Raw genomic sequence first — 19,036 nt, forward strand, 5'->3', positions numbered from 1 at the left:
TGTAGTGTAGACTAAACTGAGCATTTTTTCATAATATTTTAGTGTAATTAAGACGATTACGAGTAGCACTTCTCCGACTACTCCTACTCCCACGTACACGGCTCCAAGCACCCCAACCACACCAGGTGGAACCAAGTTGAGTCCTGGAAATATCTTCAAAAATTTCTTCAAGTGCGTAAAAGGATACTTCTGAAGTGCTCGCCGAGTCTGTGCTATTTTGCTGTGTTCCAGTTTTGTTTTTGCATCCCTTCGAGTGATTAAGTTTGCAATGCTGGCACAAGTAGTAATGAATTTAGGAATGAATTTATAAAATTCAAGCGGATAAAAATTTGAAAGCTTATTTTGTCAGTGATATCGTGCTAATTTTGCTAAAGCACCTTTGAACATCTTTTTACCAGTGTGGAATAGAAAACAATAACGTTTTTTTCTTTTCCTGCAACTGCAGCTGTGTTGTTTTGCATAGAATTTTATATTTGTGCTCGCTGACTTAGTTTTTTCGTTAGATGGAAATTGTTTCTCCTTTCTTTTACCTCTATCCTACATTTTGCAACTCTTTTGTTTTTTCAATTTCATATTCTTCCTCATTCCTGTAGTGCAAGTTTTCCTTCTGTAGAAATAAGTTGATCTTCAGCATTGATTTTTCTAGATTTGATGAATGAGCATGGAAAAATTATTTTCGAATATTTCCACTTTTGCTTCTCAAAAGTTTTCTTTCTTCACTCCCTACTATGTCTTTTCTTTCTTTGTTTATCAGTTACGGTTTTTTTTTTATTATTATTTTATTTTAAATTTACAGTTTGCCTCTTTTATTCTCACTAGCCGTATGCTCTGTCTTTCATCAATTATGAAGGCTATCCTAGCAGTCCTGAGACTGGTGCTATAACTTAAATAGTAGCAAAGTCGGTAACTTGATCCTGATGTGATCTGAAGGGACGTTTCATTTTTATACAAATTAAACAAAAGTGAGCCTATTTTTTAAAATCAAAATTTAAAACACTTCAAAAGAAAAAGATTTGGCGTCCCCTCTGTTGATGGTTTCTACTGTTATTTGTTAACCACCTGAGACCCAGAGCAAAAACCATTGTGACCCGGTTGTCCACAGGTCCTATCACACCATCACTTTTCGTTAGTTCTTAAGTTTCAGCACCAACCATAGGAATTCAGGAGCAACTTCTGTAGTTAGCTTGATGATTTTCTGCGATCGATTGCCCCCCAAATCCCTCATTTTTACGTAGAATACTTTCAGTTTTTGAAGTGTTCTCCTCTTTTACACTGCATGGTCTTGAGTGTGAAGTATTTACAGTCTATTTTTTGAGTACATGTTTATTTATAGCATTTTAAATTGGATCATTAACAGAAATTATCTCCATCAAAAGTTTTGAGAAATTGAGTGGAATATTCTTTAGCTGAGTGTCATTGAAAGGGATCTTTGGACAAAAACAAGCATACAAACTTTGTATTGAAAAAATTTGGAGATCAGAAGCTGGACACTTGTTATCAATTATTCTACGACACAGGGTGTGCCAGACCACCTTTAGCTACCTTTTTTCTTGGTTATTTCAGCTTGGTCGAAGTCGTGGAGTCGTCGACCCTAGGAACTTCAGGAATAGCCCTTAAGAATCTGCATTTTATAGTCCAGAAGCGCTTTTGCCCCGTTAGGGTGAATGCTCAAAAGCCAATTTCTGACTGTATTTCAATTTGATTCCACAAAAATAAAAAAGTGCAGAATATTTAAATTTTAGAACACCAGAAAATTCAAAGTCAACTCATCCTCTTCCAAAATTTGATATTTACAAGTGGATGAACTGCGCCTCTCTCCACGACATACCATTTGGTCGCAAAATTGATACTGAGTCTCTCGAAAAAGGTAGTACATTGTATTATCGACCTTCAACAGGTTCTTTCACCGAGCAAGTCGGATGTCCTAACGTCTAGGTGCTGAAACTGCAGGCTGTCTTTAATTTAAATGTATGCAATGCTTTGCAGTCAAGGCTTAAATTCAAATTTCCCAAGTTTTTCAGTGTTTTCTTCAATATCAAGCTTCCAGGTTCAGTAAGAAGCCGATGCTAAAATTTGAGTATACAGTATCAATGCTCCTATTTTTTTATTCTTTGGACTAATATTTTATTTTTATTTTTGTTTTGTAGGTCCTTTGTTCCTCCGGTTCGTGATGAAGAGTCTGAGACTCAAAGGAAGGCGCATGCGAAGAGGGTGAGGGAAACAAGGCGGTCAACGCAAGGTGTTACCCTAGAAGAAATCAAATCAGCTGAGCAGAGGCTGAAAAAACGGCAACAGCAACAGTTGCATCAGGCAACGCAACAACTTAATAATAATAGTGATCAGGTATGTTATGAATGTTTGAATGAACTGTCATCAAATCCAATCAGCTGTTTAAGGATGAAGTCAATTAAGCTGTTAAGGATGCACTCAATTTAATCCCCGATTCAAAATTTTTTGTTTATATTTATTCTGATGTCCAACTTTATAGGCGACTGCATACTCAGTGATGACCAACTACACATATATACTTTTTGTCTTTTTGTGGCCCCTTAATCATGTTGAAAAAGGGTTGCACCAGTGGTTTTTGCAAATCATCTCGTGCAAAGATTATAGAAGAAATGTGCCGTGATGCTCCTCCGCTCGTTGCTCTGCAAAATTGCTACATATTTTAATTAGCGCTATTGCCAGGTTTTGTAGTGCGACAGTAGTATGATCAGGATAACTTGAATTGTCTCCTTGAGGGAAAAATACATCTCATCAAACATGTCTTGCTATAAACATCTACTTTCTCTTTGCTTCTTGTCTATCATGGTTTTGTCTTCCTTTGTAAATTTTCTCTCGCTTTTCATTTTTTAGCCACCATATCTCTTCCTTCAAAGTTCTGTAAAAACACTGCAATGCTCTAAAAGAGAAGGTTTTTGAAATCCCACCAGCATCTCGCAATTTTTGTTCCCCTGCTTTGTTTTAGAGCTAGCAATTTTTGAGTTATTTATTGCCTGAGCAACTCTGTTTGATGCCCCTTCTCATCAGGTTGTACTTGTAATAATTGAGAAATGCCACAGTCCTGGTCCAAAAAGAACAAGTCTAATGTATAGAGTAGAAATTACCTTTGTATCCCTATCTCCAGATCCAAAATTATTTTATTTTTTTAGGCGACCAGCTTCCTGATTGTTGAAATTTTGTGTTTGACGGATAGACATAGATGACATAGGTTCAAGGGTGGTGCATAATTTGTCGGCTGTGTCACATCGCTGCTTTGTCGTACCTATGTCGGACGGAACTCACGACAAGCTAAAGGCACCTCTTAAGTTTCTGACAGTATGTCGTCCATTCCACCTGACAAAGGCACGATAAAGCAGTGATAAGAAATAGTCGACCAATCGCGCTCCGCCTTTTAACCTATGTCATCTATGTCTACCTGACAAACACAAAATTTCAACAATCAAGCTGCAGGACCATTTTTATTTTATCTTAAATTTAGCCGCCTTCACACAAGTGAACCAAAATCTAATAAAAATAGACCTGAAGATGGACAAATTGAACCATCGTCATCTAACAAGGAAAAAGAAACAAATTTTCATATTGAATTAGGAAGTTTATATTATTGACATATTGATTGAGTAGAGATAGTATCTAAAGTATGCACCACTTCCAGTTACTCAGACCTCCCTCAACCCTTGAAATTTTGACTTAAGTCATTCAGTTGGTCGCTTTAGGGGCTATGTAACTAGGCGGCGTGTTTAGCTGATGTTAGGATCTAACATTTGCTGAAGAGTGCGTTGTGTCTTTTATTCAGTCGCCTTTGCAAGTGGGAAATGATGCAGACTCAGCAGCCAGTACTGTTTGTGCGACGGCAACCATAACCGGAGCCTCGCCCACGGTTGCCAGCTCCACGGACCGCAGACCTTCATGGAGACTCAGAGTTGATAATGGTTCAAAGGTGTGTTGCTGTGTTGTCATGGCTTATTGTTACTGTGTTGACATGGCTTACTAGACGGTTTAGACTGCTTTCAAGGACTACTCCAGCTTTCTGCACGGTTTTTTGCGCTCTTCAATAGTGCAGATAACATCATGAGGGATTTTTATTTCCATATTTGAAGTAAAAAAAAAAAAAAAACACCGGAAATGTAATTCTTGGGCTCTACTGCATTCTCTCTGATTTTGTCTTTCGGAGTATATTTTTTTTCAGCCTAAAATTGGCTCTAGTTTGGCTTCAATTGTTACATATTTCGGATAACTTCTAGTTTCAGCGTCCATGAAAGGGTTAAAGGAATTTGATCAAGTATGATCAGATCCTAGGCATTTTTTGCACCTTTGAGCTTCATGTTTCTGTTTCTGCTGCCTTTTGTTCAAGCTAACTTCGTTGTTGTGATAGTCAGAAGTCCAATTTGGTTTTCTGAATCTCATCTTCAGCTGGGAAACCACTGCCAGTTTAACCTCCGCTTGATTTGCGATGTCTGCATCTGAGTGATTTTTTCCACTAAAACTAGCACGTTACTCTATGAAATTTTTCTGGTACTCATATCTTCAAACTTGATTGCCGTGAAAACTTTGTTGTCAACTGTCAACCGTATGGTGCTCATTTTTGTCTTCTTGTATGATTTATGTCACTAAATACTAATGTTTTTGGTTTTAGCTGCATAAGAGCTGAAGTTGATCTTAACATTTTTTTTTTCTTTTCAACTTTCGAATTTTTATATCTCTTCAGCTAGTTTTTATTTGAATGTGAAGCGGACCCTTGTTTCCCTTTCGAGCTTTCGGAAATGAATTCCATCTTTCATTCGCACTACACCCACCTCCATGAGAAACATTCTCTGAAACACAAAGCAAAGAGTGTATTGGCCAATTTGTACTTAGTCATACTGAGTTAAATCTCTCTAATGACTCAAATTCTTCAAAATTACTCTGTTATACTCCACGGAATATGAATTTAATCACCAGTCATCATGTAATCTGCAATTGTGAGTCGGTCTTCATCTCTGATTTTGTGCCGATTCATTTCATCGCTGAACACTTTCATTTGTTCATCGGTCCATGGGTTCCAAAAAGGGTCCATGTCTAAAATTCAGAATACTAATTTGTCTTTATTAATAACTCCTCAGTGAATCTCATTTGGTTCATCATTATGGAAGTTTTTGTTGTGCATTAGTTCAACTAACCACATGTTTACCATTTTCAGCCAAGATTTGTTAGGTTTCAGGTTCTCTACATACATGACTAAGGCAGACCTGTCTTGTATTTTGCCCTTTTGTTGATGTAAATGTTGCTATGTTACACTTGAGATTCACACATTGTGAAGAGGCTTAACAGCAGAGGATAAATTGCAATGTTGTTCTGTGTATCAAGCCTTCATTCGCCTATTAGTCCAATAAGAAATTTTTCATACGAAATCTTTTTTTCCTATTCATTGCTCACTATCTTTAAACTTTCTAGGGGGTCAATTGTTAAAATATCGAAAATTTTGAAAATGCATACATCACAATTACTTTAAGTATTTGAAACAATTGTCACTGGCCACTTCTCAAGATTACTTGCTGGATCTCTCCGGACCTCTTTTGAACCTTTTCTCTCTACCAGGAGAGGCCCACAATCCTGATGCCTACGCTCTGAAAAATGTACAGCAAATCCATGATTGTATTAGCTGGATTTAATTGGATGGGAAGAAAAATTCTGCAATGACTTCCTCTCGTGATTTCTTTTTGCCCTCTCAATTCATTATTTTTTCAATTTTGTTCAGTTTATGTTAGAAGACGCACGGTCAGACCAAGCAACAAATCAAAGACCCTCTAGTAATCCAGCAGAAACAACTGCAGAGACTACTGTCACACTGCCTCTCCGAAGACCTAACAAACCTCTAGAAGATAAAGGTGCGTAAGCGTTAAGAATGTATATTTTGTCTCACCATTCATGTGGTTAAAGTGTGAAACAATAGATCTAAGTTCGTGGTGTTCCAGACTTCCTGTCATACTTTCTTTTTTCTTTGAAAAACTAGTCAACGTGATTTCTTGAAAAGTTCCTTGATTGTTCCTTTCTGTGAGTAGAATATTCTGTATAAAGTTCAAGCTATAAAGTTGGCTTGTTTCTCCTCGAAGCGATAAAATAGAAGCGGACATTTAGAAACTGTGTAATGGAAGTACGTGGTTTCGCACTTTGGCCATTGATATTTATCTCTTTGTTCCTTGATAAAAGTTAGAATAAGAACTCCCTTTAATGTGAATTACAATTTAAAATCCCAGGTATAAACAATGAGAAAACAGAATCAAGCCTTAATAACAGTAACAACTTTCTCAGATTGAGCTATGTGCACCAGGATGAGTCCAAATAACTTAAGTTTAGCAAAATGGCAAGGGAAAGTTCTCTTTTGGCACTCAAAGAAAAAGTGCAAGAGGATTTTTCAAAAAGAAATACTCCCTTGAGTTACCTTTTCCAGAAAACTGACCAGAAAGCATGGTGTCTAGGACCAGGATAAGAAAAGGAATAACCAAAATTCATGAGGAAAAGTAAGACATCTAGGAAAATCGAAGAATCATTGTTGAAAACAAGGAACTTTCAGAAGTGCAAAATCTGAGGAAATTTTTGGGAAAGATATTCAATTCTTGTTGGCTTCTTACTTGCAAATTTACCACAAATTGAAAGCAATTTATAAGAAAAATCTGGGAGAAAGTAGGGATAACTCTATAAAAAACCCACAAACATTCCTCCCAATGTTGGAATCTCATCGTTAATCCCAGAAAAGTGAAACTTACTGAAAAATCAGAGAGATTCATCTACCTCATATAGGTAGTTTCATTTGGAGCAAAATAAATTTGCGCAAATAAGTTGATTTTCCAGGAATTTGCAAGGCCCCAGCTCTAAGGGGAAGAAAATGTTGGGAAAATGGTATGCTACACAAAAGTCTCCTTACAACCCAAAAAAATTACATACCTTTAAAGTCTTTTCCCCTATTCTGAAATACCCTGTACTTACAATGCATTTAATATTCTACTTGTTACTGAAATGATCCTCCTCATTTTCAGAACAAGATAAGGAAAATGACTGCAGAAATGCCCAAGCTACGCAAGCCGTTATTCAGAGACGGAGAAGGCCCAAGCGAAGATCAACGGGTGTTGTGCAACTAGATATGGATGTAAGTATGCTTCTTTTACTATCAGTTTAAATGACTAACTAAATTTATAGAGGATGACTTGGCTTTGGTGGAACTGAATACGTCTAAGGTTTTTTTTAGATGACTCTTCATTCATGTTTTCTTAATCTAACTGTTAGTTACCAGCGCCGTAAACCGAGCCGCACCGGTTTTATGGTGCAGGTGAGGCCACTCTCAACAAATTTTACCACTCTACTCACATCTATCTATGGTAATGAGGTGTTATCCTAGCTTGGTTTGACTAGATTAAACGTTTATTTTCAATTGACAAAATGCACCAATTAATGTTTTGTTGGTTTGATTCAACTTTAAATCAAGTAGATCTTTGTGCGGTATTAACTTAGATTGGTATGGTTTGTCAGGAAATTGACCCTGACCGGCAGGATCGGCATGCAGGTTGTGTTGGAGGGGACTCAGATAACTACGCCAATGATGAGGTAAACTCTTACATTTCTTACTGTTGGCTTTAAACGCACCCAAGATTTAAATTACTTGCTTTCTAAGTGTGTTGTGTCTCGGAAATAGGAATAGCATTAACCGGCAAGAAATGAGAACCAAGATTTAGTTCAATTTCAGGGAAAAGTTCTGCAAAAAAGTGTTATCGAGTGTTTGAGTGTTTCATGTTTCCTAACTCTAAGGTTTCTCAGTAGTGTTATAAACTTGCGTTTGAGTTTTAAGAGCCATCTGGCTCAATAAACTCAATTTTTAGGGGCCATTTCAGATTTTTTAGGAATGAAATTGAATTTTTGCCTGTATATATATGCTTGCAATCTTCCTCACCCCACCACCCTGTTCTGCTGGATCTGTAGTAAAATCAGTAGTACTGCATGCAACTACTTGCTCTACAAATACACTGCCGTGCTGATAAACAAAAAATCATCAATCAGAAAAAATAGGATTTTAGCATTTAATTAGGTGTCATGTTTGGCCTGGGTCTCCATTTTTTAGAGACGAGGGCCAATTTTTTAAGAGCATGCAATGGTGCTTGTAGATTTGGAATACTGCTATCAAAGCTCAGGGAAAAAATAATATGTTTATGAATACACCCCAGGAAGTACATAGTTGAAGTAAACAAGGCTAAAAACATAACACGCCTCGTTTTCTCTTGACAAGTGTGCTGTCCAACTGTGACAGGCGTGTAAAAACAGCTGTAGCAAATGGTCAGACTTAGAGGATGGAGGAATATGGTTTCCCTTAATGTTGAGAAAAAATTAAAAAATTGGCAAGAGAATAGGTTTATAGGTCATGTTCAAGTTGATCCGCTGCCCACTTTACTCGAAATGACTTCAGTGCTAAAAATAATGTGCATTAGTAGACTTTAATCCAATTTTAACCTAGTGAGAGTGATTTTTTTCAGTATTTGCACACCTGGATCCCGATTAGACTTGGTGTAATTCATCAAAGCATTAGAGTCTTTTGCTTCCACTAAAGTTCCTCTCTCTTTTCCTCTACATATTTCACTGCCTCCTTTTGCCCTAACATACACTATTATTATTTTTTTTTTTTTTGCACTGTCTATCAAATTATCATTTAATTGCTTTAATGTATCATTGTGTGCAACAATCACGTTGCTATTTTGGAATTGAATTTGCTAGCCCAGATTTTCTCTGTTCAGGAGGAATCTGGCTATAAATCAAATAATTGAAGAGAATTTTCATATGACTTTTAAAAAATGTTAGTTTTTCCTTTTACTTCTTGAAAAATCTTTGAAGTAGTCCAAGCTTACTATTGCATTTTAATCAGTATTTTGGTTGCCATATCTTTGAATGCTCTGAATACAATTTTTAAAAAAGATATGAATACCCATATTTCATTGCATTTATTCTATATTGTACCTCTTCAAGTAAAAATGATGTGATGGAGTCTAAATGCACCAAGTCTTCAACTCAAGATTTTTCAACTCTAATTCTGTTGCACTTCCTAAAATTAATTTTTTTGAGCTGGAAAAGTAATTTTGAACACTTAAAGACTGAGTATACCTCTTGAATTTTTCTGTAGAATGAGATTCCTTCACTGTGAGGCTATAAATGAGAAGAGAACTTGGAATTACCACTAAGTATTGATTATCATATGATTTGTTCTGCATGCATTGCCAGAATGTTGAAAGAACGATTTTCTCTCTAACTTTAGAGGGACCATAGCCCTCAGAAAGGCGTGTTTTGGGAAATGATTTTACCACCAGAATGCCTTTTTTTTGCCCCAAAAAATCAAACCATGCATTGTGCTTTCACCTAGGTACACCCTGTATTTGCCCAGCCTGTGTCAAGCACCAGGTCTGCCCCCTGTGTGTTTGAGTCAGTGTGTCTGTGTCTTAGTTGCTGCAGCTAAAGCTGGAAGGAGGGAGGGAGTAAGTGAAGGCCTTCTAAATTTAGTCCTACAGTGTTGTCACTCCATATCAGAAGTGATGAATTAGGTGTCATGCAGCTCGACTAATGTAAACAAGAAATTTTAAGCCAGTGCCCTCTTAGGCTGAAATGAACCTAAAACATATGTAGTTCTAGATAAGGAACTCCTCAAAATGTTCACCAACAGGTTTTTTTCTTTCCTGTAGTAGAATTCAACATTTTATTTCATAAATATGAAGCTCAAGATGTACAGTTATTTAAATTTAGATCATTCAAAATTATTCAATTTCATCTGTCCCTGTCGAGATCTTTATTTTACTCAAATTTAGGGAATCCTCAGTTATGAAAGAAAGGAAAAAAAACTGCTAATCTAGTTTTTAAACCAATTTTGTTTTTTCCCTAAGATGTATTTGTTCAGGAGAGAAATAGTAATTTTTTTGAAGCATGAGGATGTTTTTTTGGTAGAAATATTGTGTGCAATCAGTCGCGCGCAAAAAAAAGTAAGCTCCCTAGAAAATTAGGGAGACTCACTATGATTTTTTAATCTTTTATTTGAAATTAATTTTCGCTAAACTTGGCAACGAACTGTTGATTTTGGACAGTGCGGGAGTGTGAGCTTGGACTCCACCAACCTCCATCAACTTAGTTCGTGTTGCGATGGCGTCGTACCAACATCCCTCAAGCAGCACCGCGTCTCGCCGCTCACGTCTCGGCGGGTATTCTGCGCCGCGGCCGCGATCCCTGTATAGCCCATCCTCCACCTCGAATTCTTACTCAAACTACCCCTCAAGCTACTCATCTTACTCCCCCTCATCGCCGAGCTACAATATCTCACCATCATCGGGCAGCTCCTCTGCTTATCCTAGCTCACCCTCCGCTTATTCAAGTTCACCCTCCGCTTATTCAAGTTCACCCTCTGCTTATTCAAGTTCACCCTCAACCTTCGCAAACTACCCCTCTACCTATTCAAACCCCCACTCCTCGTACGCTAGCCCCCCATCAGCATACTCTTCAGGTTCCCTTTACAACAATGCCTATGGCTCCGGTTCATACCCGTATTCGGTTTATGGTGGTACTGCATCTGGGTACGGCGGAGTTTTGTTACCTACTAGTGGATCATCGTACCTTCAGAACTCGGCCTTATACAACAGATTGCAAGATCGCGATCGTGATCGTGACCGTGATCGCGATAGAGACCTTTCGGGTCAAAAGTCAGCAAGTGTCAGCCGTTCAAGTAGCTTTAATCGTGCCAAATCGAGTTCGAATTTGTCGCGTGCAGGGTCTACAACATCTCTTGCCTCCAGTTTCAATGGATCCGAAGGCTATGCAGTAAGGTTTTTTGGGGTTTTTTTTTCCAATTTGAGGGATGATATAGATGGATTTTTATGTAACATTGTTGAAAGCTACCTTTATTTAATTTTTTGAATATTAGTATTGAATAAACTATTGAATGATCCCTCTTGTCACAATGACACTATACCCTTTCATAACATTAGTTGCCCTGAGCAACATCCATTAGAATTGTGAGTAAGTGGAAATTTTAAGGATGTGTTGCTATTGATTTATATCACAGGACATTCCAGAGATCTGCTGCTCCTTTCCGGCCCTCCCCCCCCCCCTCCAATCTCTAGAAAATCATAGTTTCTCTGAATTTTGGCAACTGTTATTTCATATAATTACCTAGGATTCTGGGGTGGTCAAAAAATTGTAGGTACAGAGCAATACATTTCAGGTACATTTTGTAATACAGAAAGATATTTGTGGCTCACCTATCAAAGCACTAAGAAACTAATGACAATGTGTTGTTACTAAAATTAGAAATAGTAGTTCCCTTCCATACAATGTAGTCCTATTGATGTGTTGGTGTGTTTGATGTTGAGTAAAAAATGCAGTACTAAAGAAAGGAAAAGTATGCAACATGTAGTTTAAAAGGGAGAGTTTATAATCTAACAATCTTTGAGGATAACGATTTGTAGTGTGTAGATGAAATAGAAAATTTTCGGCTCATTATTGGAGTTAAAAATAAGCTTTAATGAAGGCTAGCAAACTGGCTGGCAGCATGCCAGTTCTGGGTTGACAACTCCCTGTTTGTGTTGGATTTGTTGTTCCTCTCCAACCTGCCGCATGAGGCTTCAGATTTTAGAGCAACCACATGAGCGTAGATTCTCACTGCTTTAGTAAACCCATTGACATGATTTTGTTTTATTGTATTTCAATTTTGCAATATCACTTACAAGGCTGACTAATGTGGATTGAAGTACAAGAGAAGTGAGTTTAATTATTAAAATCAGTTAGCTTGCGGCAAAAATCAAAGTTTACAAATTGTAAAAGAGAGGCCTGTTTGCCCTTTGAGCATACGCTAACTTCTGAGCTCAGAATTGTGAGAAATTTTATGAAACAGTGGAAAATTGCATCTATGCTGGAATCCCCTAGATATTTTTAGAAGGTTTTTTTGTGTTGAATTGAGTTTTGAGTTTTTGATTAGCTTCCTTTTCTGCAATGTCCCTCCTAAGAAGAGGAAATCTATCATCTACGTAAATCAATTTTTTTCAATGAAAGACTCATGCCTCGAGTATTGCAATTGGCTTCCTAAGTTTGCCTTAGGGCAAAAATCACTCCAAAAAAGGATTCTATGTATGTGTCAAAAAAAATGCACTCTGAAATAAAAAATCCTCACATATGTTACATTGTCAATACATCAATTAATGTTAATTCTAACATTACAATGTTAATTTCTCCTCTCGCAGAGAATTAGTCAATTACAATCGGTGATAACAATATGTGACATTGAGATGGTATAATCAAGTCACCAATTTGTAATATACTCTCTGAACTTTTTCGGAAATTTTTTTCTCTTTACTGTGTATGATGAATTACCAAGCCAGTTAAAGCCAGAGTGAGTATTTCAGAATTTGCCTTAAAAAAAAATGAAATCTGTTTCCATTATTTTTATGATTCTCAGCTCCTGTCAAAAATGGATTAATTCACACTTGATATTTCAACAACATCTGTCTTTTTTTTCCTCTCATGATAGAATGTTGCCTCTTACATATCTCTCCGTAAAAAATGGAGATAGTGAAAAATCTCCACCAGTATCAGCACAGGAGTATCGTGTGGTTCCGTAAAAATGAGTAGGATTTGAGTTTAAAGTGTTAGATCATCACCTATTTTATGCACCTCTCCTTCATCAAGTCCAGGTGTCCATATGCAGGTCAGACAGATGCTCGTGAGAGAGTTGATCACTGACCTTGTCACCAAAACCAGTCATCCAAACTTCAGCATCTTGTTAATATGCGACAACTTTGCCATTTGCAGTACTCCTGCTTGTTATTTGAATATTGATTGTGGTCTCTATCCAAAATTTAAATTAAATTATGGTGATCGTCATCTGAGACTGTGCCTCTCATGACCAAAAATATTTTCAGCTCTGTATCATGTGCAATTAGAGATAGCACCTCTATGAGACATGTTTAAACACTCCTTACTTTATAGGAACCTATTTCATTACCTTGCAATCTCAAATAGTACACATATGTTTCCAATGTGCATCTAGTCCCAAGGTAATTTGGTAGGGTGTTTGGTTGATGACTTTTCAAAATTGATAGGGACCCCACTAACTTGCTTTAAATTATACTAACACACTTTGTAGGTAGGATATTTTCGCATTTAGTCAATGTTTGAAAGTCCGGTGGGACCTTCATCTGATCACAAAAAACAATGGAAGAACCCTGGCAACTAATATATGCCCAAACCTGAACCTTTTCAACTGATTTTATGTATTTTTTTGTCAGGTTTAAAAATGAAATCATTGAATTTACATACCCTCAGAAATTGTTGTGTTATCAAAATTTTTCCCCAAAAATTGTACTTAACTGGCAAAAATAGACTAGCAAAAAAATAAAGTAGGATCTGTTGTTGGTTCAGCAGCAGAAAATACCTTACACTCCATCCATTGCATGCCAGAAACTTTGTTTTACTCTGTATGTTTAAAACCACTTTTCTGATCACAACACCAACGCCTATTCATCACCATGTCAAGTTTTTCTGGTTGTTTTGCGTCCAACATTAAGGGTACAAAAAATTCTCTAAGATGTCAGTCAATGTTTGATTTTTTTTGTTTTTGTTTTTTCCGAAACACTGACCTCAGCTCTCTCTCGTCGCTTACCAGATTTTTGGAGAATCTATTTTTTATTTATTTGCCGCCCATAGTAACTGGGAGCAAGAGTTGCACCGACAGATTTTGCAGATCTTCGGAAGTCAAAAACTATGTAGGAACACATTTTTCAATCAGAAATCATTGTGCCTTTTTAAATTAAATTAATCACAAGTTACTCATCTTTTTGCTTGCAGAGTGGAAGTGAAAGACTATCTCAATATAGCACGACATCTGGTGGTGGAGACTCCTTAGCGCAGAGTAGATCAACAGCACCTTCAAAAATCACTAATGAAAATGGTGAACTAGATTATAAAAAGGTAAGATTATGACCAGGAATGGCATCTCTGATTACTTAGATAACACACCAATAGACAGTGAAAAAATTGGACCGCATTTTGTAATTCAGAATTACAATTTCGGGCTCATTTTTAAACAACGTATGTGTATGGGGAATCTGATGCTCCTTATGTTGTTTTTAAGATGAGCCAGATATTGCCATTCCGAATTGCAAATTGTAGTCAAAAATAAGCCCTGCAGCACATGACTTCTCACTAAAATTTGTTGGCCTCCTGTGGTGTAGTCGTTGTAGCGCTGGCCCTATAACCAAGAGGTCCCGGGTACGATTCCTGGCCAAGTGACCTGAGTTTAATGGTCTCAGACAATAGTTACTTGAGGCTGATGGAGGCTATGCTTGTTTTTTTTTAAAAAAAAAAAAATAAAAAAAATAATTCATGCAGAACTTGTTAGCTCATGCTACACAATCAAACCTCATGCTATCTATTTATCAAAGTCATGTGTTTTGATTGGTGCTAATCATCAAGTAAGCCAATCACAGTATTGATGGGATGTAACCTTGTCCATTTGACAGCTAGATTTGATCTCGCAACATTAGCTGTTGAACCCAATGAAAACTTCCAATATGTACCTACTCATGAAGGAGAAAGAAACTTTCGTATTTTACATTGTAAACAGTAAATTCCTACTTCCCATTGACAAAAAAAAAAATGCAAACATTGTGGGCCAAATTAGGCATTGAAATCAACCTAAACGTGAGGCTTATAACAAGAGCCCAGTTTCACAAGCATCTCCTTCCTTCCTACTCTACAATGCTACATACCACCAAGTACCTATGCTATAAGTATTTAATAACATCGTCAATATTATGAGATGTCTTGACTCATGCACTCTTCATAAGGTTGTAGTATCACTGCTAAGTGTAATTTTTGTTTGTTTGGAGTGTTGCAACTTTATTTACGCCCATGCAAGTCAATATCAGTCGGGGGTCCTGCCAAATTTGCAAAATCCTCAAAACTAATTTCTGTTTCAATTTTTTTTCTTCCCCTAATTTTTTTCTGCAATGTGATATCAATTTATTTGTTGATAAAAGTAAGGAGAAATAACTGCAGACCCCCAAAAATCCATTTTCGGTAGGAAATGTTTGCAGAGATTTTCACTATCAAGGCTAAATGGATCGATCGGTATCAATGGCTAAAGTGCGAAACCATGTAAGTTCATTTAAGACATTGTAGACTTCCTCCCATACTTTATTTGTTCTTTGGAAATCCAGTCAACTTAATTTCCTAAAAACTTTTTTGACTTTTCTTCCTCAGTCAGCAGAATATTCTGTATAAATTTTAAGGTATGAAGTTGATTTATTTCTCTTTGAAACAACAAAATAGGATTGGAATTATTGAAGCACTGCAATGGAGATTCGTGATCTCCCGCTTCGGCCATCGATATGAATAATCCTAACAGGAGATTCTTTTCATTTCGTATGAAAGAATGTTCAATTGTCCCTGATATTTACCTCTATTTATGTAAAAATATGTGCAACTAATCAGCTGTTTTGTAATATTTTTTAGTTGTATGAAGAATCGCAAGCTGAAAATGCGTTATTAAGAGAAAAACTTAGGAAAACCGAAGAAGAACTCAATCAAATCAAATCTCAACCAGACAAAAGTGTAAGTACCATAGAACAAATTTCATCGCATACTTCCTCAGAAAAGCAAATTAATGGATCCGACCTCTTCCATCCTGTCGAGAAATTGTATTTCAATTTAAAAATTAGTGGGTAGTCGTAATACCTCAGGATATAAAGTCGTGGTAACAGTGTCTGATAATTTTAAAAAAAATTTTAACATAGCTTTTACTTTTTTTCTTCTTTTTTTCTAAAAAATCGATTGTTTCATAGCAAGAACACATCTCTGCCACCATTTATCTCTCAAAATTTCAGTGCTTATCTTGGAATCCTCTTGGTATTTTGCGTGTCACTCTATTCATAATTCAAATAAAAGGCTACTCTTGAAAGAGGCTAGTAGTTACTGGCAGGAGGACGTTGAAAAATTGACTTTGAAGGATCCCCTTTTACAGGGAGCCATACTTTGATTGAAATCTAAGTGAAATCAGAGACAAAGAAAGACACTTTACCTGTGTTTTGCCTTTTTGCGGGTGCTGAAAAATGTGCCTAAATATCAAACTTTGGCACCTAAGAAAGTTGACGCAACCTGTTGTTTTGCTCAAACTCACAATTGTTAAGCAGCAGATGCAGATGGTGCGTATACAAGAAGTTAATTTGGCTTTCAAAAAATTGGACTTCTGGCCAAGGTGGCTCCTAAAATTTTAGGAGGAAGCTTTATCACTGTCCTCTACTAGTATCTTGTCAATGGTGACTCCTGATTGAATTTTCATGATTCCAATTCTCAATTGTCAACCTACCTTCCAGTTGGCACTTGAATGAGATATGGAGGAACTGGTTCAGCAAACAAGTGGATGTTCCGTAAAGTTTAGTTCATCGCATCAAGCAACTAAGTGGTGATCAACAGCTAATAAATTAATAGAATAGTGTCCATAAGGAAATGTTGAATCCCCAAAAGTATGAGTTTCCATCTGTCGCCAAGCAAACAGTGGATGGTCTCTATTTTTCCCTAGGTGGCACACTGTGTGATCTCCTCTCATCAGTGACCTGACTTGAACTGTGATTTAAAATTTTCCCTGTCCTATTTCAGACGTCTGGAAGGAATACAATGACTGAACTAGAAAAACGAGAAAGGAGAACGATGGAACGAAAACTTTCAGAAATGGAAGAAGAACTTAAGGTGAGAATTTTCCTATTTTTTACCCTCTTTTCTCTGTCAGTTGGATCGGCGCCAGTCTATGTCACTTTTCAGTTCTCTTATTTTTAAAGTTGGGCGGGTGTATTGCCGGTGAGCCAGCAAGTAGCTCTTAACCTCTCCGATGCATTATATTATGAGTTCCTATTACATTTCAAACATTTTCCTCCCCTTCTATTCCATAAAAGATTTTTAATGGTAAGTATTGAAAGGTTTAACGGGTCTCTTAATCTTACACCAACTGATTACTTTAAAGTAAGACCAATGAGTAAAATTAAACTAAGCTAATAGGCTCCTTGAAAAAACATTTTTCGTTAATGACCAAACAGTTTAAAATTTTGCTAATTGATTTCATATTCCTGTATTTGGACTTATATTATGACAAAGTCTCATTCCTAAAATTGACAATACTTTACCGTTGAGCCCATTGTATCAAGTGATTTGACTAAGATCTTTTCATCCTTTTGAATCAACAGAGGAGAATGTTCAAATGGGAAAACGAAAATCAATTCCACAAGAAAAGCTAAACTGACTTGTGTGCATGAGAGTATCTGATTACCAATTTAAAGTTACTGATGAAAGTATCTTTGCTTTAAATTTTCTATCAAGTTTTCCTCCTATCTTGGTTTTTGTTTGTATCAAAAGCTAAAATGTTTTCTGCAGAAACTGTCCTGACTCAACCAATTCCTTGTTCAACTTTCTTCTTGAACTTTTTTCCCTTATGAAATCGTCTCCTTTTCTCTTATAGCCTGATTTTGAATGAATATTGCATCATGACATTTTTTTATCCCACTGAAATCCCAAGAGAAATTGTGGACGCTTCTCAGTTCTTTTGTTTCAGTTAAATATTAGTGGGAGCAGAATGTTTTGTTTTCCCCGCAGAATGTTGCTAACTTCCCTTGTCCTGTGTAAGTCATAAGGAATAAAAGAGAGGTTGAGGCCTTGGAGACGAATATTGAGGAATCGCAAGTTTCATATTCAGAAGCATTAATTTTACAAAGGAATTTGAATAAAATTTAGATAAAAGCAGCATTGAGGTCAAGTTTTACCGCTACTGTTTATTATGGAGCATTGAGGCTTTTTGCTAATCATTCTATGATTCAATCTCCTGGGTTTCGCAAATGGAAAATTTTTATCACAGTACTTAAGGAAACTTTAACCTTAATGATACTGAAAGATAAGATAATACATACCGTAAAGAAACAAATGACACATAGCTCTCTGATTTTTTCCTTATCGAAGAAACGCTATTTTGCTTTCTTGGAGTTTTGCTAGTCCAATTGCTGCAAGGAGTCCTGTTTTACTTTTTTTCTCTCTCATCTTTTCTTTCCTCCCCTAAATTGATGTTCCTTTTATTAAGAATGTCGTCTTAGGCTCTGTCCACATACGTGTCTTGCAATTAGGTTCAGGAGGTCTGGAACAAAAATCATTAAGTCAGGTTGACAAATTATGAAAAGGGTAGCAATAATTTTTCAAAAGCCTCTCACTTGTAACCTTTTTTCAGCAATTTCAAAAACTTAAAGCTGAGAATGAGAGACTGCGAGCAGAAAACCGAACATTGACTCGGGTTGTGACTAAACTGACAGCCTCTGCAAATGCTCTAAAATAGGTAACCTCTGACCAAACTGTCAAGGAGTGAGCTTGGCTGCTTTTGTCCTGTAAAAAAGTTTTTTGCAGTTGAGAGTGATGTGAAATAACCCAGCAAAAATTTCCAATTTGAATTTTCCCTTTTTTCCTGGTTTGTTTGGCGTTTTTGCTTTGAACTGAACGGTCTGTAAATGTAGAGCTCCAAAGTAAAAACTGGAAACTTTTCAAGTTTTGGGGGAGAAAGCTGCCATTTTAAGCGAGTGGACTGGTCCGAACTGGATTGTTTCTCCTGCAAGTCTCCTCAATATTCCTTGTAGAAAAGTTGCATTCAATAATGTTTTTCTAAGTTAACTTTGAATTTACGGAGTGTCCCAGATCACCCGCATCAGGCTTTTTTCTCGGTTATTTTAGTTGAGGGTTCTAGGGAAAAATAAGGAATTCATCCCAAGAAATCTGAATTTCATCATTCCATCACTCACCATCAACCACCCCCCCCCCCCCATCCTTGACTTCATTGAACCTAGAATAGCTTGAACAAAAGCGTGGTACAGGTGATCTGGGACACCTTGTGTTTCAGTAATCAAATTATGGTAAAATCAACAAAATAAAAGGCATACATAAATTAGCATTTCATGTTTTGACGTTGTTCGAACCGAACTGCATCACTATGTTAGCAAGTTGTTTTGTTATTTTA

General features: G+C 36.7%; 1 protein-coding gene across 7 annotated transcripts in view; it reads left to right on the forward strand.

Moving 5' to 3' along the window:
- LOC109042734 (protein phosphatase 1 regulatory subunit 12B) overlaps positions 1 to 19,036 on the forward strand; it is a 65,852-nt gene that overhangs the window by 38,490 nt on the left and 8,326 nt on the right. For 4 of the 7 annotated variants that reach the window (XM_072296870.1, XM_019059651.2, XM_072296866.1 and 1 more), the window contains 9 exons: positions 43 to 171; positions 2,148 to 2,343; positions 5,738 to 5,867; positions 7,017 to 7,126; positions 7,507 to 7,581; positions 13,840 to 13,962; positions 15,508 to 15,606; positions 16,651 to 16,740; positions 18,260 to 18,364. In XM_072296870.1, coding sequence (XP_072152971.1) covers positions 43 to 171; positions 2,148 to 2,343; positions 5,738 to 5,867; positions 7,017 to 7,126; positions 7,507 to 7,581; positions 13,840 to 13,962; positions 15,508 to 15,606; positions 16,651 to 16,740; positions 18,260 to 18,364 — 1,057 coding nt within the window. The remainder of the gene's footprint in view (positions 1 to 42; positions 172 to 2,147; positions 2,344 to 5,737; positions 5,868 to 7,016; positions 7,127 to 7,506; positions 7,582 to 13,839; positions 13,963 to 15,507; positions 15,607 to 16,650; positions 16,741 to 18,259; positions 18,365 to 19,036) is intronic. The other 3 variants (XM_072296868.1, XM_019059652.2, XM_072296869.1) reach the window with 3 other exon arrangements.

The sequence above is a fragment of the Bemisia tabaci genome, chromosome 2 (genome assembly GCF_918797505.1).
Source record: "Bemisia tabaci chromosome 2, PGI_BMITA_v3".
Taxonomy (NCBI): domain Eukaryota; kingdom Metazoa; phylum Arthropoda; class Insecta; order Hemiptera; family Aleyrodidae; genus Bemisia; species Bemisia tabaci.